This window comes from Indicator indicator, chromosome 14 (assembly GCF_027791375.1).
Source record: "Indicator indicator isolate 239-I01 chromosome 14, UM_Iind_1.1, whole genome shotgun sequence".
In the NCBI taxonomy this organism is placed as follows: domain Eukaryota; kingdom Metazoa; phylum Chordata; class Aves; order Piciformes; family Indicatoridae; genus Indicator; species Indicator indicator.
Genome location: NC_072023.1, coordinates 4,334,232 through 4,362,143, shown reverse-complemented (window position 1 = coordinate 4,362,143; position 27,912 = coordinate 4,334,232). Strand labels below are relative to the sequence as shown.

Below are 27,912 nucleotides of genomic sequence, written 5' to 3'. Positions count from 1 at the left end.
ATAGATTTCACTGCCTTTAATTTGTGCTAGCTTTAGCATGATCCTATGGTCAAAAGGCCATAAGGAATTGGAGCACATTTTATATAGTCCTGAAATGTACTTTGTGCTGTAGATCCACCCAAAAGGAACAAGTTTCTTATGCACTGAAGCTGCTCTGCAATGCAAAGCCAAGTCATTAAATGGGGTCAGTTCAGGGGTTCATTTCAAATGTTTGCTGCAAACTAGTATCAAGTTTTTTTCATGAGTGAAAACTCATTTAAAAAGTTAGATTTTTGTTTTCTTAAGCTGACACAACCTTTTAGACACTTCAGTCTTTGAATATTTAAGACATCCCTCATAAAAAGAATGAAAAGCAGAGAGCTATTTTTGAGTGATGAGTGCTTGCTACTATTTTGTAAATTTCATTATATGGGCATCAGCAATCTAGTTGTTTGTAATATCTGCCCAGCAATACAGCTGGTGAAGAGCTCTCTTCTTATCAAAAGATGATTGCAATTATTATATGCAAGGTAGTAAAACCTTATTTGATTTTAAATTAAATTGATTACAATGAAGACATCTCTTTTTTTTTTTTCTTTTTTTTCTCCTTTTTTCTAATAAAGATTAATTGAAATTTTGGAAAGAAGTTATCTTTCCACACCACAGCTTGTCACATGAAATGACTTTTACTAGAATAACTTTTGAATCAGATATAAAGAGCAAAAAGAGAGAAACTGTAGGGAAATTTATTAAAAGTCAGGTGATGAAAACTGTATGAAAAGTCTGCATTTTTCACTTCAAACTTCTGTTTTTCTTGTAGCCCAAGCAGCGCACATCAATAGTATCTTCCCTGGAATTTCACCGAATGAATCACAGCCACAATTATTTTGAAATCAACTCATCCATTGGCTGTACAAGTTTTATTTCTACTCCTGCAATCAGTCCAGCTAATTACTCCCTTGGATCTCTGGAATACAATGTTGAAGAAAGAGAGCTTCCAGGTACAGAAAAAAAAAATATCTTATTTTGCTTATAAACAAAGCTTTATAAAAGTACAAGTCCATGAGATGAAGCTGGAATTGCTGTTGTCTTTGGTAGTGAAATACATTTATGATAAATGCACAACTTCATTCCTGATTTTTATTTTTTTTTTTCCTCAGACTGAGCAATGAGTTCTCATATTTCATGACCAATATTATTAAAATATATTTTGCCCTGATTGTTCTGTTTTGCACAAACCAAACTTTGTTTTGCACAAATGACTAGAATTTAGAGGTTGTAGTTTAAGTTACAACGATTCAGGTACTCATCCACTTTCATCATTGTGTGGTCAGCATACTCTGAGCTTTAAGGTGGAAAAATATAAGCAGAAATTATGTAACCATCAGTAAAGGTGAGGAAAGGAAGATTTCTAAGAAACCTGACATTGTTTCTACAGTGGTAATGAAATTCATCAAAGCAAGGCTTTAATATATTTTGCTCTGATGATAAGAATTGAATAGGGTTGATAGTGTGATTGTAACTGTGAAGGTTTCATAGAGATTTGCATAATGAAAATGCTTGAGAAAAGGATTAAAATATTTTCTTTGCAGATGAAAGCTTCAGGAGCAAGAAAGTGTCAGTAAACCATGCATTTAGCTACTTCTGTCCTCCCAAATTTCATATGAAAATTGCTTTATGTAGGGAACAGTATTCCCTAAAATGCTATTCCCAAGTAGTAAAAGTGTTTGGGAAAGGAAATGTGTTGAAACAAATGTCTTTGGTAGGTAGTGTAAGTGATCTGTGGAAAGATTTATTCTTTTTAAAAGGATACTGTATTTAAGATATAAATGGGAGTAGATTAAAATGAAAAAATGCAAACCTTATCAATTGGCTTCTGTGGCATTGGTCATCATAGGAGATGACTTCCTTTCATTTCTGGTTAGTAGAGTTGGAAAATTCTGAGAAGTGTTGCTTTAGAGCGATAAGAAAATTAATTTCATAGTTTGATCAAAGGAAAACTGTATCGTTAAAGAACAGTTATGAAATGTGTGAGAAATTCTATCTCTTATGATTTAAGAATAAGTAAAAATGATCAGAAATTATTCATAATGGGGTTTTTTGGTCTGGCTGTGCCATTATCTTTGAAATTTAAAAAGTGTGCTTATATTCATGGATATAGCAAATCTTTTATAGCCTATCTGGAAATAATTAATTTGAATGGTATCTTTTATTCCTAGGTCTAGGGTCATTTGATTCTTTAGGGGTGGGGGTGGGTTTTGTTGTTACTGTTTTTTCTACAGTAAATTCTCTTCAGTGATCACAATGTTATTCTGGGCAGCTGAATAATGCTAAATGTCTTGGTATTTAAAAACAAAAATAACAAATCAGAACATTCATTGGAGTTAGACAGTGAACTTCTCCAACTTTATACTTTTACACAGTTCTGATTAAGTTCTTCTTAGTATCTGGATTTGTTTTACTTTTATCTTCTTTGGTTAAATTTACAAGGGACTTCACTTAATAACTTTAAATCACTGTATTTCATTTGGTCTGAAATTGAAACTACCATTTAAGCTTTTTAGAACTTTGCATTTTTATTCATGGGTGATTTGATTTGTGGATTGAGTGGGAGCTGATTTTCCTCTTGTCTCTGTCTAGAAAGCTAAGATAAAATAACAAAGACAAAATGACTGTTCTGAAGTTCTGGACATCTACAAGTTTTTCAAGAGTGTAATTTACCATAAGTAAATCATTAATTTGCCATCAGCAAGTGAAATTACAGTAGAAGTGCAATTCTCCCCTAGATAGTTTCTGTCCTAGAATTATTTAAGTCATGTTTAGGATCATAGGTCAGACACAAACTTTTTTTTTTTTTAAATCATTAAGGACCTTATCACTCCTGAATGATGGATGGTGCATTGTAATTCTGCAAGACTGAAAGAGCATGAATATGTAAAGAGAATAGCAGAATCCAGACAGAACATACCAAAATTGTCCCTTTTGGAAAAGTTTGAGGCTTTTCTCTTACCTAGGCTGTTAAAAGCTGAGGCTTGAGCAAGGCGTAGAAACAACAGCATTCTGCTACAGGTTTTTCTTATGCATTAGCTAGCTGTTTTTTCATTGCAAGCTTCCTTGTTCCTTTTCCAGATGTACATCAACAACAATTACAACTCATCACACGTTTTGATTATAATCCTCTGCCAACTTCTGAAAATTCATGGAAGATCTGCTCCTTGAAAGACTTAGTTCATTAATGATTAAGAACTTTGCACATCTGAGTCTGTTTCCTTCCATTTTATATTCTTGCATATTTGTCTCATGCTTTCTTTTTTTTTCTTTAAAGGCATCATCAGCAAAAAGCAACAAATCATTTCTTGTGCTTTTTGAGGTCAATGGTATTTTGTCTGGCCAGAAAGAAATAATACACAGCAGGAACCTATTTTCATCCTAACTGCAGCAAGTAGTTTTCTTTTGCCTTCTTTGAAACAACCAAACTGCTTTCCCCAGGATTTCTAAATCAGGATCTGTCTTCTAAATACAGCATTAGTATTTCCCTACTCAGTTTCAGTGCTTTTTATGTTTTCTTTAGGAAACTTGAATTAATTCATTATCATTCAGATGGAAGTAGGAGATAAATACAACAAAATAATTACTCTAGTTCTAAAATCTTCCACATTTTACTTCTACCATAATAGTGTGCTAGCAAAGAAGAATCACTGCCTTGAAACTTTTGGCAGATTAGACAAAATTCCTTTTTGTATTGGGGAGGGTCACAGTTTTACTCTTGATGTTCACTTATTCCCTACATCCCCTGATTTGAAACAGGGATCCAGGCTTTCAAGTGTACACTGTAAGGTAGAAAGCCACTGAACTCTGTATAATGTGACTAACAGTATATGACAACATTTTCTGACTAATTAGCTGGAGAACATCCCACACACAATTCAGCTTTGGCATCAAATGGCCTTGTAGTGTGAACAAAACCATGCATGTTGTCTGCAGGGATGGTAGAAGACACCTTAGCATCAGGTTGCCTGCAGCTAAAACACAAGGATAAAGATTTTGTTATTTGTTTTGAACTGGTGGAATAACCTGCAACAGCTTGGTAGAAACTTTTCTTTCACTCCAGTACACATAGGGCAGACTGTGAACACAGCTTTGACGTGGATTATCTTCACAGTTTTATTTGCAGCAAGAGCACTGACTTCAGAGAAGTGTTCTGGAATTCAGAGTGAGTTACCATGCTCTTATAGCATTGCATTTCACCTCAAGGTGCAGGTCAGTGGATCCAAATAATATCAGCTACTACCATGAAACTTTTTATACTAAATGTGAGTCCACTCCATTGCACAGGAAGGTCATTACTGTATGTAATTCTGTAACATCAAGATGCTAGTCATTTTCTTGATAAGCTGAATGTATTGTAGGAGGTGCTTTGTATGACAACACAAATGAAAAATTAAAGACCTTATAATTAGGTGAGGGGGTTGTGTGTCAGAAGGGGCAATGGTTTTAAACTAGAGAAGAGCAGATTTGGATTGGACATTAGGAGGAAGTTCTTTAGTGTGAGGGTGGTGGAACACTGGAACAGGTTGCCCATTCAAGGTCAGGCCTGATGGGGCTTTGAGCAACCTGACCTCATTGGGGATGTCCCCCCTTACTGCAGGGGAATCGGACGAGATGACCCAATGCATTCTATGATTCTATGTTCCTCACAAAGCTTTAACTGTCAAGACCACTAGATGTGCCAGATCACTCACTCCGGAAGAGGGCAGTCTGGGCTTTCAGGGAGATGTCTTTTAAATATCATAGCTCTATGCCTTGATGTATACATCCCTGAAGTGCTGCTGAAACTGTAAATCTTCGGGATTGAAGGTGGCAAAATTGTCGCCATCTTGGTACCAACAGTTTGGCACAATCACCAGTCGGAGCTCAAACTGGCACTCTGGATTATTTTGTTTTTCATTTCTGCTTGATCAGTCAGTAGAATGGATCTTTCTCTAACCCATATTAGCTTCATTATGTCTTCTTGTACTGAGTATAATTGAGCTGTGAAATGAAAAAGACAGTTCTGAAGATATTTTTGTTCTGTTTCAGATCAGAAAATAGATCTGTACTCAGATGCATGTATGCAGCAAAAATGTCAGCAGCTGTCTGTGGGTAATCTCATTGCAATCCTTATTTTCAGGCCAATAAAATGTTGCATTGCATTCACCAGTAAAACAGCATACAGGTTTTTTCCATCATATTGTGGTACCTAAAGGTAACCAAATTTATCTCTTAGTTCCATCCCCTATAGGACCTTCCTTTAGATCTTATTCTTTTCACGTGCCACGTTTTTCTGACTGAGTAGCATTGTTCCTTCGAACAATCCAGAATGTACAATTCAAGAATTCACTCTTTAAAATATGAACTATCATTTTTTTCCCTTTTACAATGAAAAAGTAATATTTGAGTCAGATCTTAAGCTTCTCCTAGAAGTGCCTGCAGACCTTTCTTTAAATTAAATATTTGATCAAATTCGATTGTCTCACAAGCCAGATTTTTCTGAAGCAAAAGCAGCCCTGCACTTAAAGATAAGCTTGCAGTTTTATCTTACTCCTTTGAAAGAATCAAGATATTCAGCATATTACTGTGGCTGTTAGAAAGTACCAGAAACTTGGTTCAGAGATTTGGTCTAAAATTCTTGGTTATGTTGTATTCCTAGATACAATCAGAATTTATTCTGCTTCAGTCATGTTCCTTTATGTGACGTTAGCAAAGCTGCTGTTTGAAGTTGGTCATCTATTTGTCAACTTTATTTTCTTATTTAGATATCTCATTTGTTAAGACCTGATATGAAAAGTTCAACCTGTGATGTCTTTGCAGGCTGTTCAAGCCTTGTTTCTTCAATTATATAAAAAAAGTTTGGAATTATTAGAAGTAAAGTACAACATTCAAGGAATGAAAAGAAAAAAAGTGTATTGGTGGAGGGTATTTTTAGGTGTGCTGTAGGTAAGTTCATAGGACAGTCTTTGTTAACAATACTTTATTAATTATCAAAAGAACACATTTTTTAGTGACAGGGGAAAAATTCCCATGTAATGAAAGAAGTGTAATCAACAAATGCTGGTACAAAAGGTGTTTGCATCACCTGTATGTGGATACCTGCACCTCCAATAAGGGAACATCTGAAAAAAAGAACTGTTACCAGGAGCCAGCACGAACTTATTACTGATCAAAAATATTCTTCCAGATGAAATGCCTGAGAAGGTCAATTTCAAGCCTTCTTTTCTCTGTTTTTGCAAATTTTCTCCATCGTCATCTTGATTACAATACAACAAAAGGCATTCTTCAAACCAGGTTCATTTGAGCCCTTTCATCTGTGAAGATGATCTCTTTTTTTTCCCCCTTGAATTTATAGCCAAGTTCAGCTGAGTGCAATTAGTAAGACATAGAGCTATTCCAGAAACTGTTACTGGGCATCATACTTGCTACTGTCTCAAACAATTCATTTTTTGTTCTAATTAAGTTGTCCAGCAGATGTAGCATATTAAGGTCTCCTTATGTTGTCCTCCTTTTGGCTGCATCTAATTCCAGCCTTTGCACAGCTGTCCGAAGCAAAGATAGAGTCTGTCCCATGGGAACAGACTGTGGTATAGAGTTAATTAATGTTATAAACCTCCATTTGTTAACTATTACTGTCTGTACACCTTCTGGTTTCAAAATAACGTAAAAGCATCCCTCAAAGTGTTCAAGGCCAGGTTGAATGAGGAATCTGGTCTGGTGGAAGGTGTCCCTTCCCATGACAGGTGGGTTGGAACTAGATGATCTCACAAGCCAAATCATTTTGTGATTCCATGGAGCTCTTTGTAATTGTATCTCACTGTTAATAATATGTCAACATTCAGTGTGCCATGCCCAGAAATCTGAGAGTAGAAAGATGAAGCAAGGGGATGCCTGGATAAATTTATTGCTGCCATTCCATTCAAAACCAAGACTTTTTTCCCAAGAAACTGATCTATAATGGGGCTTGCATAAAATACTAAGATACAATAGGCCTTTAAATCCCATGATGCCTGAATTTAATAATTTTGCTGGAGATAGTTAGATTATTCCAATTAAACTTCATGCTAGTGTTGCCTATCTTTAGTAATGTTTATAAACTGTTAGCTGCTACTGTAAGCCTGCTTTCCAAACAAACTGTCCACCATATCACTGATGATGTGGACGTTCTAATTGCTAAGTCAATAGTAAAGTAATGTGAAAATAAAACAATTTGAAGCAGGCATATTGAAGGAATAAAACTACAGATGGATCTCTAAGCCCTGTTGTCAGTGGACATGTTAAAAGAAGGAATTACATAAACAGCTAATCTCTTTTTATATTTTTCAAATCAAGCTCTGAACCATCTGACCACATGTAGATAGGCAGGTGTTGAGCAATGTGTGTGCCTATTTTCTTTATTCAAGTGGCTCTTCTTCAGAGGGTTTCCTCTTTTCCCCCGCATCATTTACTATGAATAAAGCCAATTAGCAACTATTGACAATAAGGGGAGGAAGGGGAGAACCCCTAAGTAATATGTAAAGTATGTTTAATAATTTTGGAAGCCTGCATTCTGAGATCTCAATCTAGCAACCAGGCAAGTAGGAAGTAGAGCAGTGCTGTGATGATGCTGGAGATGTAGACTGGAGTTAGGCTGGATATTAGAAAAAATTCTTTGCTGTACAGGTGGTGAGGCACTGGAACAGGTTGCTCATGGAGGCTCTGGATGCCCTGGCTCTGGACGTGTTCAGGGCCAGGTTGGATGAAGCCCTGAGCAGCTTGGTCTAGTGGAAGGTGTCCTTGCCCATGGCTGGGGTTGAGACCTAGATGATCTTTAAAGTCTTTCCCAACCTAAAGCATTCCGTGGAACTATGACGTGAGAATTTCTTAGAGGCCATCCTAAAGTTGGGGAAGACTTGCTTCAGAATCCTTAGGAACACCATGACAATCAGCTTCAAATATTAACTATTTCCTCAACTCTTTTTTTGCCCCTGACGTAAACGTAGTGTGTGCCTGTTTGTGTATGTGTCTATTTGTGCTCTTGAAATCTATTACACTTCACTTGGTTGCCCATCCTCTGTGTGAGATGCCAGAACAGATAAGTAACAGTGGTTCATCATGTTATAAAATATTTTCCTGGAGGAATATCAGATATTACAACAGCAACCCTATAAAGGTTTTTTTTTTTTTTTTTAAGAGCTTCTTTGGAGGAAAAGGTTGTGAATGCAATTTCAGAAGCAATATCATTTACATTTTCAAATGCATAGAACTGATGTGCTCTTTTCCAGTTAAAATAATTATCCTGACATGTAAAGTCAAAAGAAAAAAAAATATTTTCTGTAATGTTTCATTTTCAATTCTTAGCCTTTCCTAGAAGCATAGTAACTATAAGCAATATCCATATTTATCTGACTGTCATCTTAGTCTTAGCTTTGCTGGGGTTTGTTTGTTCTGGTTTTGTTTTTTGGTTATTTTACAAAGCTGGAAGCAAAATAACTCCTTAACTGTAGCTGGCCTGTTGGCAGAGACAGATCATTTTAGTCTTGAGGCTGTCAGCATGCTTTGTAATGTTCCCTTATCTTTCCTTCAGACATTTTGTAAATAAGATTGACCAAACTCTGAAGGGATGCTGATGAGAATTTCATCAGCCAGAAGAATTACCATTGTAAGATGAGAGCTATGAGAAAAGAGCACTAGGATGTTTCCGTATTCAGTTCCTCAGTATTGTTAGTGGTACAATTTTCTTTCACTCTGTGAAGGTATTTAAATTGTTTGTAGCTTTCTTTAGAACATTTTATCTTACATTTCAGTCTATTTTTCTTTTCTTATTAACATGTTCTCCTATTCATATTAAATAGCTTTTCTGCTTCTTTTCCTTAGCAGAATATTTTTATCTTTTAGAAAGCTTTCTGCTCACCTGCTGTGTTTCTGAACCCTATGTGAGATGATTAGAACTGAAGGAAATGGCAAAAAAGGTGCCTTTTAAGAAAAAAAAACAAACAAAAAAAAAACCACAAACACTTTTAGTCCTTCAAGCATACATAGTGAGCTCTAGTAAAAAAAATAAAATTAAAGTCTATCTGTATTGCCTGCCAAGCAGTAATGAAGAAATGTTATCTTTTCTCCTAAGAACATTTAAAAAAAAGACAATTTAAAAAAAAAATCTTATTCTCTGTGCATGTGAGTCATCTGCATATTTTCCTGTTTGCTGTTCCTTACATTTGCTACAGTAAGTCTCTCCTTTTATGTTGTTCCACTTGGTATAAAACAAATGGTCTATATGGGTGGGAAACCAAACCTATGTATACCTTTGTTATCCAACAAGTAGTCAATCTTGCTCATTAGCTAATTAACTAGGGATTTTACAAGCAGCTCTAACTGAGCAATGTAGAAGAGACGTTGCAGAGTACACTGCAGGTATTAGTGTTGTGCAAAATGAAACTTTGCCATTTGGTGAAAGGATAACACTCAACCCAGATCTCCCTCATTCTGGAATAGCTGCTTTCACTTTGTCTAAAATGGAGATGATTCCATGAGTTTAGAATTTTGATTCTAGCCTTAAAACCCCTTTCTTTTTCTTTTCCTTTTTTTTTTTTCCTCATCAGAAATTGCTCAATAAATGAGACACATTCATGAATGGTTCTAGAATGACTGTAAAGATCTTGCTATAAACCAGGATGAAATATTTGTTTTGTTTTTTTAATTTTCTGTTATTAAGTAACTTTTATATAGTAGCTACTTTGATAGCATTTAGATAAGAATTCAAAAAAGGTACAGTCAAGTTAAAAAAAAAAATCCTTGGACTCAGGAGCATTTCTCTGCTTTTGTAGAAATAATTGCACAAGTTCAGGATATAGTAATATAAATTGAAACTGTCAAGAGGCTTCTTGGAAAATCTATAAAATGCTGCATGTTATGCCTAACTTTGGACTTGGTTATGCAAGTTCTGCATATGAGTGTCCATTTTGTATTTCTAGTTGTAAGGTAGCTCTAATTGTAAAACTGTATAAATTGAAAGAATTTCCCCTCCTCCCCTCCATTTCTAATTTCTACATAGTGAGAGATTCATTATTTTCTTAGAGCTGTGCAGAGGATTCACTGAGAGTTTGGGCTTATGCAGATGAAGAAAGAGGCAGATGGCCATGTCTGGGGAAGGTACAAAGCTGTACTCTGAAAATATGTCAGAACTGTCAAGAGACCCAAATGAATAAATTCTCACAGGTTTAATAAAGACAAAAAAGAAGGGTATAAAACAGTAATAATAAAAATAGCATTACTAAGGTTGCCCGAGTTAGAATAAAGTTTTATCTATCCTCAATCATGTTTGCCAGTGACTGCATATTAATGCTTTGGGGAATGCTTAATTGTAAAAAAAAAAAAAACTTGCATAGTGACACCTCTTCCTCGTGTCATTACAGCCTTTAGCTATTTGCAGCTCAAGGTCCTTCTAAGCCCAAGGTCCTCCTGGATGTTTCCAGTATATTATATAACCTTAGTAGATTTATCTTCTGTGGATTTATCCATTCTTCACTGAATCCATGTAATCACAACAAATTATTGGCAGGAGTTCCACATTTAATTAAATGCCTGAGGTTGCACCTTTTGTTTCCACTCACTTAAAAATTCAGAAGACTGCAAAGTGGCTCCATTATTTATGTTCTAGAGCTTTCATTTGTGAGGCTTGCACCCAGCAGATCGTGACACCAGCTAATGCCTATTTTATGCATTTCAGCAGCACTCTTCAGTGAATTAACATTCTTAATTCCTGAGACATAGAATAATTTTCTGTTGGATCATGGCTTTTTTTCTAGCTAGGGATATTGTTCTTAAAGCCCTTTGTTAAATCATTTAAAAGAAAAGTCTTATTCCCACTTTTGTTGATGTTTTGTAGATCTCATTAGTGGCTATTTACTGTTTGCACATTTCCGAGAATGGAAGTAATGAGGGCTGACTCAGTAGTGGCATTGTTTGTGTATGTGCTTTTTCAACATTTAAGTCATGCTGAAGTACCCAGTTAAGAAGGCACTTTGGGTTGGTCTTGTACATCTCTCAAGCAACGATATTCCTCATCTCCTAAAGATTTTCTTTAAAAATAAAATCCTTAAGAATTACTGCCTCCAGACGTATCTCATAGGAATGCAGGATTCTCTATAATCTTCCCTCCCAAGAACCTGTCTTGTGTCATCACAAAAATCAACATAGACTTCAGCACAGCCTTACCAAGGAGTCTGTGTCACGCTTTTGATGATCAGTAATTTGTAATGCTATCAGCAGCCTCTTTTTTTTTCTTGATGTCTTGGGTAGCTTGTGGCTTTGATAATAAAATCCATGCTTCTAGTGTCAGCCAGGCTTTAAGTGGCCGTAGAGAAGTATTGTTCTTCCATGCAACCAGCAGCAGAAGGAGGGGACACAGTCTCAAGTTGTGCCAGGGGAGGTACAGGCTGGATGTTAGGAGGAAGTTCTTCACAGAGAGAGATTTGCCCATTGGAATGTGCTGCCCAGGGAAGTGGTGGAGTTGCCATCCCTGGAGATGTTCAAGAGAAGACTGGATGGGGCACTTAGTGCCATGGTCTGGTAGACTGGATAGGACTGGGTGATGGGTTGGACTGGGTGTTCTTGGAGGTCTCTTCCAACCTGGTTGAGTCTATGATTCTGTATTCTTGCACAATTGTTTGCAAGATGCTTACTTCTCAGGAAAGAATCTCCATGGAAAGTCTCAAACTATATGTGAAAGTACACACACATACAAAAAATAATTCCATGATAGCATTTTTACTGCCACCTTAATTGAAATCTGCTTTAGTTGAAATTCAACTCAGTTAATTCTCTGGGGCCCTGTATGCTTGCTTTTTTAAATCTACATTTCAGTCTTTCTTCAAATATAATGCTCCCTTGGCAGCTTTTCATTTATCAAGATTTCAAGGTAACAGATATATAAATATATATTCATGTTTGAAAGTGTCTTGTTACTGTTTTGCTTAGCTTACATGAGCTATAATCAGGAGAAAGATAGATGCAGGTTTATTTAGATCTAATGTTCACTGGAGTCCATAGAATACTATAATCCAATACTATAATTCAATAATAATCCAATATTTCAATAGAAAGAATTCAATTGAATTTGTCCAGGAAGTGGTGGTGGTTAGGGTTAGGTTAGGTGGTGGAGTCACCATCCCTGGAGGTGCTCAAAGAATGAGTAGATGTGGTGCTTTGGGACATGGTCTAGTGGTCATGGAGTTGTTGGGTAGAAGGGTGGACTTGCTTTTGATGATCATAGAGGTTTTTTTCCAGCCTTAACGATTAAAGTTTAGTTTGTCTTTGTTACTAGTTCGGTATTTCCCACACCAGTACAGTGGGGTTATTGCTGGGGATTTCTGTTTCTGATAAATGGGTTTAAATTATGAAAAATCTGTATTTACCTATTCAACAGGCCATTAAGAGGCATCTTAATGTTGTTATTACTAAGGCAAAAGTAAAGTGCAGGTATCCTTAAAAAGAATCCTAAATGGCATATACTTTCAGGATTTAAATTATTGTCTCAGAATGTTTAGTGGCTCGTTAAAAATGGTGGAACCAAAAAAAGAAAACAAAAGGTACGGCAGTGACATTGAAGCTCATCATCCCATTTAATTTCAGCCAGAAGGAATACAGTTCATGCACTCTGAGATTGCTCCAGGATGTGAACCAAAGCACAATAAATGGGAAATGTCAGGAGAGGATTTCATTCCAGCCAAGCTAAAACACTAATTTAGATTCACCTGTAAGCCTTCAATATAAATCAGCTGCTATTAACTGCAAAAAAATCAGAGGAATGCAATCAATGAGAGAGATTCTGAATATTTCAACTATAGAAAAGCTGTAATTGTCCCTTTCACTGTGTTGGGTATCAGAAAGCCTGTTTATGTGTCAGCTGGCAGCTGAGTTCCAGCAGTCCAGTTACAACAGAGGGGTTTTCTCCTTCCCACCCATACCCCCTGCCTCCCACCTAGCTGGGCAAAGAGAAAAGGAGATGGGAAAACTGAACTATCAGTTGAGATAAGGCAAATTTGCTGTTCTATGGCAGAGGTCTCAGATTACATAAAGGGAAAATAATGAAAAAGGAGAAAAGGTACCAGGGTATGCAGCAGGTGAAACAAACCAAACTGAAACAAAAGGGATGAACCCTAGCCTGGACACTGGGGAAGAAACACAAAAAAACCCAGATCGGGAACCTTTACAAGCTTATAGAATATATTGCAAATCCCATAAATCCCAGCCAACCACTTTCCTGCCATACAGTGAGCATGATGTTAGCAGGGTATAGAGTATAGGATGCAGCTTGCTCTGTTGCTCTGTGCCATTGGGAGAGAGGGTTGCCCCATCCCTCTGTCCCTCATCACTCCTAGTGAGTCCAGCCAGCTTAAACCAATACACTATGAAACACAGATTTTTGTAAAATCAAGCTTATTGTTTTGGTTTTCTTTTATGATATAAATTCCAGGAAAGCCAGTTGTTAAATCCATAAATATCCAATTATTTGAATTGCTTGCTGTTCATTCTAGGAATTCAAATAACCCCACCTGCTTGCTAGCTCACTTGGATCCCTCTGAAAAAGTGAAGTAATGATCATAATTGGCTTCTTCTCCCTCCTCCTGTAGAAGGTGTCCTATGCCATCTTAATAGGCAAGAGAAAAGCAGTGCTGAAAAAGAAAGAAATTGCATAAAAGAATGGCAAAGAAAAATGCTGCTAAAAATACAGGTTCAGGGAACAGAGAGGACTCTTTTTTCCCTGTGTTACCAGTCATTTTTCACAAGGGTAAAAACATACATTATTTCTCTTGAGCAACAAGCACTACTTGCATTATGCTGTTTTTTGTAGCTTAGGAGGTAGTTTTATGTCATGACCAAACGATAAATATACAATTATTTTTTTTAATGTACTGTTAAATAATTTATGGCCTCTCCATCCTTTCTTTCCCTTTCTGAGCGATGTACTCCCTTCAGATCTTACCATAAACCCTTGATGATGTCATTCCAAGTCAGTGGAGCTGCCAGCTCATATATGCCTACATGATGTGTTGATGTGCTGTCAGGGGAAGTTCTTCTTGGACAGTACAACCCTTAGAATTACTCAGAGAATTTAGGCAGTCAGCTATGTTTTGATGGCTGGCCTCACCTCATTTGCTGTATGTACCTTCATGCTTTTACTCAGCAGCAAGTGTTGAAATATTGCTGGAGTACTATTCCTTCCTATCCATGTACAACTCCTATGAGCAGACTTGTGGCTAGTTGCTACAAGACCATACCTCTTCATGTGAAATGCTGCTTTGTCATGTTATACTTAGAAAAATGATGGGGAAATGGAAATACCAATAATGTTAATGAAAGATAGGTTAAGCACCACCAACTATTAAGTACCTTGCTTAATTTTGAAGAAACATTTTGAAACACACGTTTTTTCAAGTTCTAATCAAATGTCATAATAAGACTTTTGATTATTTCAGGATTTCAGAAAATTCAGAACTGATACATTCTTTCTCTCAGGAATGTTATTCCATGTTATAGCAGTAACTGAAACATCACCTATAGCAACAGTAGCCATGGGGAAGTATTTTTTTCCTTCTACAGTGAAAGAAAATCACTATCAGAAAATGCAGTACATACAATAATCTCAAAGCAGGAATATCTCATGGTGGTGCTTACCTGGAAGCTTGATGAAGTATACACTCTTAATGCAGATTTTCGTTCTCTAGGTTTATAATGACTCCTTGAGTTCACTAATGTCATGTATTTTGCGCTCTTATTATTACTTATATCAGCTACTTAAATAATTACAGATTGCACTGGATTGGAAGAGACCCTCAAAGGTCTTCTTGTCCAACTCCCCTGCAATGAACAGAGACACCTCCAACTAGATCAGATTGCCCAGGGCCACATTGAGTCTGATCTTGAATGTCTCCAGGGACAGGGCCTCAACCACATTCCTGGACAATTCCTGTTCCAGAATTTCATCACTCTCATTGTAAAGAACTCCTTCCTTATGTCCAACCCAAATCTGCCCTGATCCAGTTTCAAATCATTGCCCCTCATCCTCTCACTACAGCCCTTCTAAACAGTCCTTCCCCAGCCTTCCCATAGATCCCCTTCAGAGATTCAGCACAGTAATTTCAGGAATTAGCATATAGTTGATTCCTTTCCTCAGCTTTTGGGATTTAAATAATCACAGATTTTTCTGTTGATTTTTTTCCCCCCTTCAGGTTATAATTAGACATCAGGAAAACAGAAGCTTTTCTTATGAGAGCTTTTTTATTTCTCTTTATTGGAACTATATTCACTCTTAGGATTTACAAACCCAGGTTGGTTACTGAATAGTCTCTTTCCTTCTGCTCTGTTTCTCTAAGTCACAATCAATAAGACCACTCATACTAAATATCATATTTGTGTCCTGATACCAAGCCACAATAATTTCAACCAAAGACAAACCCACCCATCTATGTATAATTACGTTCTGCCTCAACACCACAGACAACAGATCTTGTGCAATTATCATCCCTATCTGCAAGCAAATTAAGCTTACAAAATTGATTACTAAATACTTTCATTAAAGTAGTATTAGGGGGAAAAAATGCACAAAATAGCAAAAGGACATTAACTGTATTTCACAGCTATTAGTCATTTTAGTCCTAAACCTGATAACCCAAGGATTACAACACTAATGATACAGAAGCAAACAATATTTCTGAGTAAATATATTTTTATCTACTGAAAATGTGTTTCTTAGCATTCATTGTAACTTCTCATTTATTCCCTGGAAACCTGAGAGCTAAGCTTGAAATAAACCAAACATGTGGCAGTATGTCCTGTGGTTCTCTTAACTAGATGTCAATGATGTGATTATATGAAATTTGAAGAGAAATTTGTTTTGTATTCTGATTTAGGAATACTTTCATCTGTCCAAACTGTGTGGGAAAGAGAACAGGAAAAGAGAGGTCAAAAACAGGAGACAGAAGAGTAAGAGAAAGAAAATTGTCAACAGCTTGGTGCTTAGGTTATTTATCTGTGCTTTAAAATCCTTCTTTCAAGTACATGGCCTGAGCAGGGATTTAAAGCTCTGTTTTGCACTTCACTAATGAATACCTCTAACTCCAGGTCTTGCAGGCTTATATGTTCTCTAGTTTCATTCATAAATTATTTTTTGGAGTTGAGAATCCATTTTCCAAGGCTCTGAGCAACCTGATCTAATGGAGGATGTCCCTGCTGACTGCAGAGGGGTTGGGATAGATGACCTTTGGAGGTCCCTCCCAACCCAAACCATTCTATGATTCCAGGAAAGCTATAGAGAAACCAACAGCTATATCTCGTAAAATGGTTTGGATTGGAAGGGACCTTAAATATCACCTAGTTCCACCCTGCCTGCCATGCAGAGGGGCATCTCCTACTAGACCAGGTTCCTGCAGACCTCATCCAATCTGGCCTCAAACACCTCCAGGGAGGGGACATCCATGACCTCCCTGGATAACCTGTTCCAGTGTGTCACCACCCTCACTGTAAGGAATTTCTTCCCAGTGTCCAGTCTAAATTTACCCTCCTCAAGCTTCAGCCCATTCTCTTTCATCCTATTGCAAGAAGCCCTTGTAAAAAGGCCCTCCCCAGCTTTCTTGTAGGCCCCCTTCAGGTACTGGAAGGCTGCTATAAGGTCTCTCCAGAGCCTTCTCTTCTCCATGCTGAACAGCTCCAACTCTTTTAGCCTGTCCCCATAAGCAAGGTGCTCCACCCTTCTGATCATCTACATGGCCCCCTCTGGATCTGTTCCAGCACTTCAGATCTCATGAACCTTCTGTTAGATAAATTAACTTTTTTTCTGCAAAATGAACAGAACTCCTAAATTATCCTTTGATGTCAAATCAAGTAAATGCAGCTGCATTATCTTACAAGATAGGTAAAATGCATTGCTACTGTTTTTTAATGGATAAAAGAAATAGTTCTACATGGTACCACTTGTTCATTCATAACTTGAATATCATTTAGGCTTTTTATAAAAGAATTTTAATTATATACTGAAGTTTCTTATTTTATATCATTCCCTGAAGTCAGTGTGTAGACCAAATGTGCAAATGTATCTTGCAAAATAAAATACTTGGTAAGATATCTTTGGGTTTGACTATCTTCAGAAGATGTCATAGAATATTTGATACAGATAATATATGCAATTCAGTAAGAAAAAAAAAGTGTTTAAAATGCTGATTGCCAGTTAAAATTCTCTAGGGGCCTGATCCAAAGCTTATTGGTGTTAGTGGAAATACTCATATTGAGTTTAGCAGATTTCAGATAGAATCAGAGTCCAACACATTAAAAATTGCTAGTGTGGAAGAGCTTTTTCTTTCTAAAAACACTGGAGGCAAATACATTAGTTCAAAACCAGTGGGATATCATTCTGAGCTAAATCTATAATTCTAAAGTAGAGCATGTGCACGATAGGTCTGAACAGTGATTTAAAACAGATTTGGATTGGACTGGCACACTGAAATGACAAGACTTGGGATTATTCTGTGCTCTAAAAAAGCATTTAAATCTGCATGCTTCCTGTTTTTCTAAGGCTAGAGATCAATTTGAGGCATTTTAGCACAGTACATCATTTATTTCTGTTTCAGATTCTAAAAATTGCTTTGAAGTCTATGCCAGAAGCAAAATTATTTCTGCCCATAGATGAAATAACTCCTTCTCTGTGGCTTCCTCAGATGTGGACTCAATCTCTGCTCAAGAAAAATATCATTTTTAAAAATAGACTAATATGCCACTCCTGATTTTAAGTTTAGCATTTAGCATTCAGAAAATATTATGAGCTAAGTTGTGGCACGTAGTCACAAGCCTCTTCTGATGGAGGTGCCTCAAAGATCAGCTGTCTCAGTTGGGCACAATCTGCTCTGGGAAATAAGAGAAAATGAAGAGTCTGTTGTGCCTCACTCATTATGCCAGTGAAGAAGTTTTCTTCAACTGTGCTGGTTAGGTAGTTTTTAGAAAAGCAGGAGAGTATTAGAAAAATAGGAATTTTGATCCTTAAAGAGGACAAGTTCATGCAAAAGGATTTGAGCCTGCTGCCTTCTTCCCTGGTATTCTACAATATGTAATGTATAATGAGGCACAGGAAAAGAGGATCAGTTTATGTCTTCATTCCTTAGCATGGAAAGAGTTCAGGGAGAGCTGCTGTCTGCTGTTCTTGAACAGCTGTCTTGCTAGCTGGTGTAAGCTCTTATGGCAGGCTTTCACACATATGCAGGAGATGAAGAGCAGTACACAGTCTGGCCCTGGGTAGATTCAGAGCAGTATATAAATAGAAAATGTAGAATTGTGTTGTATTTGAAAGAGGCATCTCGTTCAGATCATCATAGCTATAGCCACGTTACTACTGTCTGGTTTTCAGGACATTTTCATAGCAATTTTCTGAAATACTACAAGGTCATTGAAGTGAAGCATTGTGCCATCAGCTCTCTCGCTGAAGCATTGTGCCATCAGCTCTCTTGCTGAAGCATTGTGCCATCAGCTCTCTCGCTGAAGCATTGTGCCATCAGCTCTCTTGGTGAAGCATTGTGCCATCAGCTCTCTCGCTGAAGCATTGTGCCATCAGCTTTCTTGCTGAAGCATTGTGCCATCAGCTCTCTTGCTGAAGCATTGTGCCACCAGCTCTCTCGGTGAAGCATTGTGCCATCAGCTCTCTCGGTGAAGCATTGTGCCATCAGCTCTCTCGGTGAAGCATTGTGCCATCAGCTCTCTTGGTGAAGCATTGTGCCATCAGCTCTTGTGGTGAAGCATTGTGCCATCAGCTCTCTTGGTGAAACATTGTGCCATCAGCTCTCTTGGTGAAGCATTGTGCCATCAGCTCTCTTGGTGAAGCATTGTGCCATCAGCTCTTGTGGTGAAGCATTGTGCCATCAGCTCTCTCGGTGAAGCATTGTGCCATCAGCTCTCTTGCTGAAGCATTGTGCCATCAGCTCTCTTGCTGAAGCATTGTGCCATCAGCTCTCTCGGTGAAGCATTGTGCCATCAGCTCTCTTGGTGAAACATTGTGCCATCAGCTCTCTTGGTGAAGCATTGTGCCATCAGCTCTCTCGGTGAAACATTGTGCCACCAGCTCTCTCGGTGAAACATTGTGCCACCAGCTCTCTCGGTGAAACATTGTGCCATCAGCTCTTGTGGTGAAGCATTGTGCCATCAGCTCTTGTGGTGAAGCATTGTGCCACCAGCTCTCTTGGTGAAGCATTGTGCCATCAGCTCTCTTGGTGAAGCATTGTGCCATCAGCTCTTGTGGTGAAGCATTGTGCCATCAGCTCTCTTGGTGAAACATTGTGCCATCAGCTCTCTTGGTGAAGCATTGTGCCATCAGCTCTCTTGGTGAAGCATTGTGCCATCAGCTCTTGTGGTGAAGCATTGTGCCATCAGCTCTCTCGGTGAAGCATTGTGCCATCAGCTCTCTCAGTGAAACATTGTGCCACCAGCTCTCTCGGTGAAACATTGTGCCATCAGCTCTCTTGCTGAAGCATTGTGCCATCAGCTCTCTTGGTGAAACATTGTGCCATCAGCTCTCTCGGTGAAGCATTGTGCCATCAGCTCTCTTGGTGAAACATTGTGCCATCAGCTCTCTTGGTGAAGCATTGTGCCACCAGCTCTCTTGGTGAAACATTGTGCCATCAGCTCTCTCGGTGAAGCATTGTGCCATCAGCTCTCTCGGTGAAACATTGTGCCACCAGCTCTCTTGCTGAAGCATTGTGCCATCAGCTCTTGTGGTGAAGCATTGTGCCATCAGCTCTTGTGGTGAAGCATTGTGCCATCAGCTCTCTTGGTGAAGCATTGTGCCATCAGCTCTCTCGCTGAAGCATTGTGCCATCAGCTCTCTCGCTGAAGCATTGTGCCATCAGCTCTCTTGCTGAAGCATTGTGCCATCAGCTCTCTTGCTGAAGCATTCAGGGTCAGTTAGAACTTCCTGTCTCAGTCTGGATTATAAAGAGATTGGATCTGAAGTGAAGGCAGAGCATCACGAAGGATAGTTTGTGAATCACACTGGAGACAGCTCTAGTGTTGTCCAGGATACCAAAAAGGGTTTCATCAGTGGCTAAAGTGGATCTTTGAAGCTATTCATTTCGCCACCCTTCTGTTCACACAGCCATCCCAGATTTAGTGCAAATCCCACAATCCCTTCCTGGCTTGAGGTTGGGAGGACACATTTTCTTTTGGTGACCCACCACTGGAGCTTTTTTTCTGCAGAAAACATTAGTGAATTTGGTTGATGATAGAAAATCTAAAGTACAGTTACTAATAACTACATTAAACATGAAATTTAATCAGATGCTCTGTTTGAAATGTCAAAATATCTGGAATGAGTAAACTGGATGTACTGAAAAATGCTTTGGAATACCATGTATGAGAAGGTGTAATGGGCTAGAAGATTCTTAGCCAAAATTTGAAAGGTGTTGGGCATTGTATAATGCTATGTGCTGTAATGTGTAGGAAATTAAGGCACTGGAATCGACTGCCCAGGGAGATGGTGGAGTCTCCATCACTGGAGGTCTTTAAGAAAAGATTGGATGTGGCACTTGTTGGCATGGTTTAGCTGATGTTGTGGTGTTAGATATCAGGCTGGACTTGATGATCTCAGAGGTCTTTTCCAGCCTCAATAATTCTGTGATTAATGCACAGAGAATATTCCCTTATGGGATTATCTTTTGGTGACTTTGAACATCTGTTTGGACCCAGAAATGCAGAATAAATGTGAAAGCTCTTTTGAAAAGTGTGGTTAACAATAGAAATGTACCTTTCCAATGAGATAGTTAATAAAGCTGTTTGAAGCTCAAAGCCTGAATAAGCAAAACAGACGCAAAAGTTGTCCCAGTTACAGTTCAAGTGTGATTCTGCATATTTGTATTATAATTAGATAGCATATTGGAATTATAGAATTGTACTAAAGAAAGATTTGGTGAAAACTCTGCTGCCCTGATATTTTGCAAAGAGTTACTGAAAATAAGTTAAGTGTGAAGCATTTCCCAGATGGCAAAAAATTCACTCCAAGGAATTTAAATTGATACTCAAAATGTTGCTGTGTTCATGAAGCTCCTTTTGCATCTTTAAAAAGAAAATTTTGATGTACTCTAATCACTGCCAATTGTGTTGTAATTTATTAGGGGGGAGACTAAATGAACAGGAAAATTGCAGGTGGAAATTTGATCTCTCCCCGCATTAAAAACTTGCAGTTTTACATCCTCCTCTTTCAAGTTTTGACCTATTTTTGTTACATTAGCATGAAACTGAGCTTTCTTCAGGGAAATATCAGTAAAACATCATGCCTTTATGAAAGAACTGTCAGTGTTAATTTAGTTACAGAGACATTTCCTTCAGTGTAAGCAAAATTTCTATACTCTCTTGATGTAAGTTTTAAAAAATATTTTTAATCAAAGCTTTTGTTACTGTGCTTGAAATATTTCATAGAATCATAGAACTATCAAGGTTGGAAGGGACCTCAAAGATCATCTAGTTCCAGCTCCTCTGCCATGGGGAGGGACACCTCACGCTGGATCAGGTTGCTCAGATCCACATCCAGCCTGGCCTTAAAAACCTCCAGGGATGGGACTTCTACCACCTCCCTGGGCAACCTGTGCCAGTGTCTCACCACCCTCATGGGGAAGAGCTTCTTCCTAACATCCAATCTGAATCTACCCATTTCTAGTTTTGCTCCATTCCTCCTGGTCCTATCACTACCTGATAGCCTAAAAAGTCCCTCCCCAGCTTTCTTGTAGCTCCCTTCAGATACTGGAAAGCCACAATAAGGTCTCCTCAGAGCCTTCTCTTCTCCAGACTGAACAGCCCCAACTCTCTGTCTGTGTCCATAGGAGAGGAGCCCCAGCCCCCTGCTCATCCTTGTGGCCCTTTTCTGGACACCTTCCAGCATGTCCATATCTTTCCTGTAATAGGGACTTTGAGAGTCAGTTTAGGATAACAGGCTTCAACTTCCTAAACATTGCAGTAGTCTTGCTGGTTTGAATTGTTTTGCCGTCTGAAGTCCTAGACTGCTTTGTTGTTTTGGTTTTTTTTTCTCTTTCCAAATATCATTTTGTTATCTAACATTTGATGTGTGCTTTATGCAAGCTGAGCCAATGCAAGTAATGCTTACTTGATTAAAAAAACCAGAAGCATATAGATTTAATTGGGCATTAGCAGCATAATAGGCAGAACTAATTCTTATAATAAATGGCATGTTCTTTGTTAAATATGACTTACACTGGGAAAAAAAAAACAAATTAAGTGCCTCCATAATTAAAGTATCTGTGAACTAAATGCAAAGAAAGTTTCTTCTAAATTAAGCAAGTACCTGCACATGCTCTTGCATAGAGATGTTTTCCCAGGATTTCCAACACAGAACTTCAACATACTATTGAAAACTAAGCAAGAGCAAAAGGACTTCAGCTGTGACTGATCCTAATTCTCTCCTTGCTCTTGCACCCTTCATAAGCTAATAGTAGTTTCAGCCATATAGGTCACAGTATTTTGTCTATCAAAGTGCTAAGCAAGGGAAGTATAGAGTTTGATTTCTAGAGGGAAGTATATTGTTTAATTTCTAGAATAGGAAAATATTTGATGCTATTCATAATTCTTCTGAATAGTTTCCATTGTATTTACTCAGAGGTGGTAGTTAAAATGTATTTCATGAGATTTGGATCAAAGCAGTTGTATGAATGACAGTACTTCTAGGTATTAATTTGTTTATTTGCATTTTGCAAGGAGATGTATTGCAGACATTTCTGTGTACAGATAGCAGAGCATTGTGAAAGCAAGCAATATAAACCTTCCAGTTTGTGCTACTGAGAAATGAAGAAGATGTTTAAAGAAGAAGAATGTTCTGGGTTTGTTTGTTTTTTTTTTTTTTTTTTTTAAGCTGGAGGAAAATCTGAAAAATGGAGACACTAATCCAATTCATCTTATAAAACAGCCAAAGATGAGGTTCTCACAGCAACCACACTTTAAAAATAAAAAATAATAATACAGAAGTATTAATTTCCATTTCTCTTAAAAACTGAAATATGGATCTGGACTTCTGCAGCATTTATATCAAATGAAGAGAGCAAGACAGGGATATAACCAACACTAGAGGAATATGTCTGACTGTAAGCTATCCTGTGGCACGCCAGCAGCCTCATAATTGTTTTCTCTTTAAAGAGACATAGGCTCATACCTTTATTGGGTATAAAAATTCAAATGCAGCCACTTAAGTAGCTAATAAATTTATTGTCAGATTTCATACATGAAAAAAATCAATTATATATGTTTGGTATGTGGCTCAGAATTTTACATTAAAACTAAGATATGAAATGAAGAACTGTTAGCAGCTTCAGTATCTGCTCTTAGATTTGCCTCATTGTTATGATTTGGATTATTATTCTGTGTTTAATATTTTGAAAATTAATTATTCTCAGATATAGTTCTTGGGAATTAACCACTGTTTTCCTAACATCTTTATTACTGATTTGCTGGTCTTTAGATGGAGTTTCTCCCTTTCTAAAGCACAAGAAATGACCATGAATCTGCTATTTTTCTAATTCAGTTGTGTGCTAAATACTGAGCTCCTGACTGTGAACCTGTGTTGTCTCTTCAATTACTTGCATAGTCCTTTTAGCTTAATATACCTTGAATATTTCCCTCTTTGTTAAATGGCATTCACTTGTTTAAATGAACCTCAGAGTATCTAGGAAGGCTACGCTCTTTAATATACAGCTATAGAATGACTGCTAAAATTAGAGCTAGCTTTATTGTAAATACTACTTTAATATACTGTGAGGGAAAGTCATATTAACACCACAGTTTATATCCTTTATTCCATTACTAATGTATACCTATAAAGTACTGGAAATTTTTTTTTTTTTTTTTTTTTTTGGTACGACCTAACCAGAACTATATAAAAAAGTGAAAGGTGCTGCCAGGATGGTACTGTGACTACCTTGATTAAGTAAAAAAGTACTAGTGCTTAGATTGCAGTGGGTTTATAAAGGCTATGCTTTGCTGTTCAGGACATTGGCTGTGTTCAATATGTCTCTGCTACCAGAACTGTGTGGAAAAGCAATTTGTTATTGTAAAACCTCCCTTTTGCTGAGCACCTGATGATTTTGCTTTTTGCTTGCACAACCTGTCACTTCTTTGTGGGGTGCAGGTGGGAGTGGTGTGTCTTCTAAAGCTAAAGGAAGATCCAGGCCTATAGATTTCAATATTTTAATATTAAAACATTAATATGTTGTTATTTTAATATCAGGAGAACAGAGTCTTTACAGCAAAACACCAACCTGTGTAACAATTCCATATATGTGTGGCTTGGCTCACACACACCGAAGTTGAGATTAACTGGTCAGCTCAAATGAATGAAGTTACCCATATACATAATGGGGCATAAATCTGGACTTTGTCTAGAAAATATACTGCTTTTTCTTGGGGTAAAAAATGTAAAATAAACTTTTCCCACAATTTAGGTTCTTTGAAACACCACTAATTAAGATCAGACAAGTCCAGCCTATTTAAGAGGTAATTACCAGGATATAGAATTGACATCAAAATTAGTACTCTTAGTTTTTATCAAATTAATAACCCCTTCTGCATCCAAATCTGGTTTATGCTCAGATTGCTAATGAGAAATATTAATGCACTTACTGCAGGGAAAAACACTGACTAATCACTTGAAGACCACATAGGAAAAAAGATCTGTACTGAAAGATAAATACCAAACTAAATTGAGTGGATGCCTTTATTTAGTTCTCAATATTTGGAAGCTAATAAACCACATTTAAGCTATGTACAGGTACATATTCTATTTCTGAGCAGTTTCTTTTTGTGCTTGGTTTTTTAAAGACTTGTTGTGTCTTCATAATGTGACATAAGTAAATGTAACCAATTAACAGAAGGCTTTACATCCTGTTAAATCTCTTCACATTACGAGCATGAACAGAATAGGAAAATGTAGCTTAATATAATACTTGGCTTCCAAACTTAAGAGTTAAATTGCTATGTAACCATTGCTGGAAAATGCCAGAGAATTCTGGCAGTCATAATTGTGTAGCGCTAGGATAAAATGAGTTACTTCTAAAATACTTTGAGCATCTATTTTATTTACTAGCTATACATTAAAACCACAAATTTTAATTGTAATAAAAAGTACTAGCACGAAAACATTAAAAAAAACCCTAAAGCAAATGGTCTTGTTAAGAAATTATAGAATCATAAAATCAGTAAGGTTGGGGAAAAAAAAAAACAAACCTAAGATCCTCAAGTCCAATCATCAGCCCAACATTACCATGACTACTAAACCATGTCCCAAAGTTTCATGTCTGTCTGTTTCTTGAACACCTCCAGGGATGATGATTCCACCACCTCCCTGTGCTGCTTTTCCCGAAGCCTGACCACTCTTTCAGTCATGAAATATTTCCTAATATTCAACTGACACCTCTCCTGGCACAAATCGAGGCCATATCCACTTGCCCTATCACTTGAGAGAAGAGACCAATACCTGCCTCACTCCAGCCTCCTTTCAGGGAGTTGAAGAGAGTGCTAGTATCTCCTCTCAGCCTTCCCTTCTCCAGACTGAACAGTCCTATTTTCCTCAGTCACTCCTCATAAGACTTATTCTCCAGACCCCTCACCATGTTCACTGACCTTCTCTGGACATGCTTCAGCACCTCAGTGTCTCTCTTATATTGCATGTCCCAAAACTGAAGAGAGTACTCAATCCATGGCCTCACCAGTGCTCAGTGCAGGGACACAGTCACTTCCTTGCTGGACACACTATTCTTGATTCAGGTCAGGATGATGTTGGCCTTCTTGGGCACCTGGGCACATTGCTGGATCATGTTTAGCCAGCTGCTCACCAGCACCCCCAAGTCCTATTCTGCTGGGCAGCTTAATACAGTCAAATTTGGTCTGAGGCAGTATCCTGTATTTATTGACTTCAGCAGGCTTTACACAAGGCTTCACATGCCAAAGTTAATGGCAGTTGTCACCACTTTATGTTTTCTCTGTAACAGAATTATCACAAAATCATTATTGTGCAGTCATTCCTGCTATCTTTGAGAAATGTGCTGCTCTGGAAATGAATTTTATATTGAAAAGTGGCAGATGTTAACACCATATGGATTAGTCAGGAACTATTGTAACAGCTTCATGAGTGTTAGGTATATCAGAAGATCCTTTGAGGCTTTTTACCCAAAGAATTCTGTGGGAATGAATGAGCCAAGGACATCTGAAGTATTCTTGGTCTCTCTTGCCAATTTACTGCAGCATAAGCTTTGGTTGTTGTACTGTGTGTCTTAAGTTATTTTGAGGATCTGGGTTGGGACAGATGGTGCTTGGTAAAGAAGGGGCTTATAAGATAGTTTGATGGTCTTTAACATTAACGGTAGTGGTAGTATAACAATAGCAAGTTCTTAAAATGCATTTGTATTAATTATTTCTTCTACTACCTTCCAAAGGTCGGTGTTGTCCACATTTTACACTATTTCTATATTGTACAGTGAACATGTGAAGATAAAAGAATTCAGGAAATAGACACAATTAATGTGTAGACCTGTGTGAGGACTAGTTAGTCCTCAGCGAAAGCACTGAATAGGCAAAATGCACTACAGAGACAAAAATTACATTGACAAACAAGCTTGTATCTCAGACCTGAAGTTTGGTATTTGCATGATGTTGCACTGTGGTGTTAGACTCGACTGCAATCAGAGTTAGATGAAGCACATTGCACAGCTGTGTAATACTGGTACCTGATGTGCTTGAAAAAACCTCTAAGATCATCAAGTCCAACTGTCAACCCAACTCTGCCATTACCACTGAACCATGTCCTGAAATGCCATTTCTGTGTGTTTTTTGAACACCTCCAGGGATGGTGACTCCACCACCTCCCTGGGCAGCCTGTTCCAAAGCCTGACCACTCTTTCAGTAAAGAATGTTTTTCCTAATATCCATTTTAAACCTACTGTGATACAACCTGCCATTTCCTCTTGTCCTATCACTGATTACTTGAGAGAAGAGAAGGACCCCCACCTTACTACAGCCTCTACAGCTTGGTAGATGTGTCAGATAAGAAATGCTAGAAAGCCTAGAAATTGCGTCATTTTCTGGGAAGATGAATTGTGTAGGAGTGAGGAAGAGGCAGATGGTATGAATTGAGAATATAATTTGGAGCAATGAAAGAAGATTGCATGGCACAGGGTTAATACCCTGTTTGGGAATCTGGAACTGTGCAGCAGGAAGATTAAGAACAGTGTTTTAGATGGAAGCTTCACAAATGCCTTGATAGTGTCTAGACTCTCATAATAAAGGTGGGTGTAAAATCTCTAGTGATAGGACTCTTCATGTGGAATTAAATTCTTTAGGTCACTCAGGTGACCTTTAATCATATCAGGCTCTAGGCAATGAGCTCAGTGGTTGCCTAGATATCTAGACATGTCCGTAAGGGATTTATAATGTTATAAGATAGCTTCTTCAAAATGTCGCTTCTGAAGAAATGTTGCTTTGTTATTTTAAGAAAGCTTCCTTGGCAGTGGTCAGCTTTGTTACAGCTCTTCAGCAAGCTACCCACAGCTACTGAAACAAGGTCTGACCTGCTGAGACAATGTGGGGATTTTGAGCAGTGGTCAGCTTTGTTACAGCTCTTCAGCAAGCTACCCACAGCTACTGAAACAAGGTCTGACCTGCTGAGATAATGTGGGGATTTTGAGGAGGACTTGGTTGCCAGAATTGAAGAGATGAATACACTTTTTATTACAAAAGTTTGATGATGAATAGAAGTTTAAGAACTAAATTGGTTGCTGTGGGAAAGATCAGGTATTTAATTGAACTTGGCAACCATGACAACATTGCGGAGTCCTCATTCAAGTTTTCTCCGTGTTTTTCTGTGTGTGGCTCCTGCAAACACAACAAATAAAC

The 27,912-nt window shown here is 37.8% G+C and overlaps 1 protein-coding gene across 1 annotated transcript in view; it reads left to right on the top strand.

Annotated features, from left to right (window-relative positions):
- ANKS1B (ankyrin repeat and sterile alpha motif domain containing 1B) overlaps window positions 1–27,912 on the top strand; it is a 390,775-nt gene that overhangs the window by 135,582 nt on the left and 227,281 nt on the right. Inside the window, 3 exon segments of the mRNA XM_054386772.1 lie at window positions 800–958; window positions 11,384–11,397; window positions 26,300–26,316. Coding sequence (XP_054242747.1) covers window positions 800–958; window positions 11,384–11,397; window positions 26,300–26,316 — 190 coding nt within the window.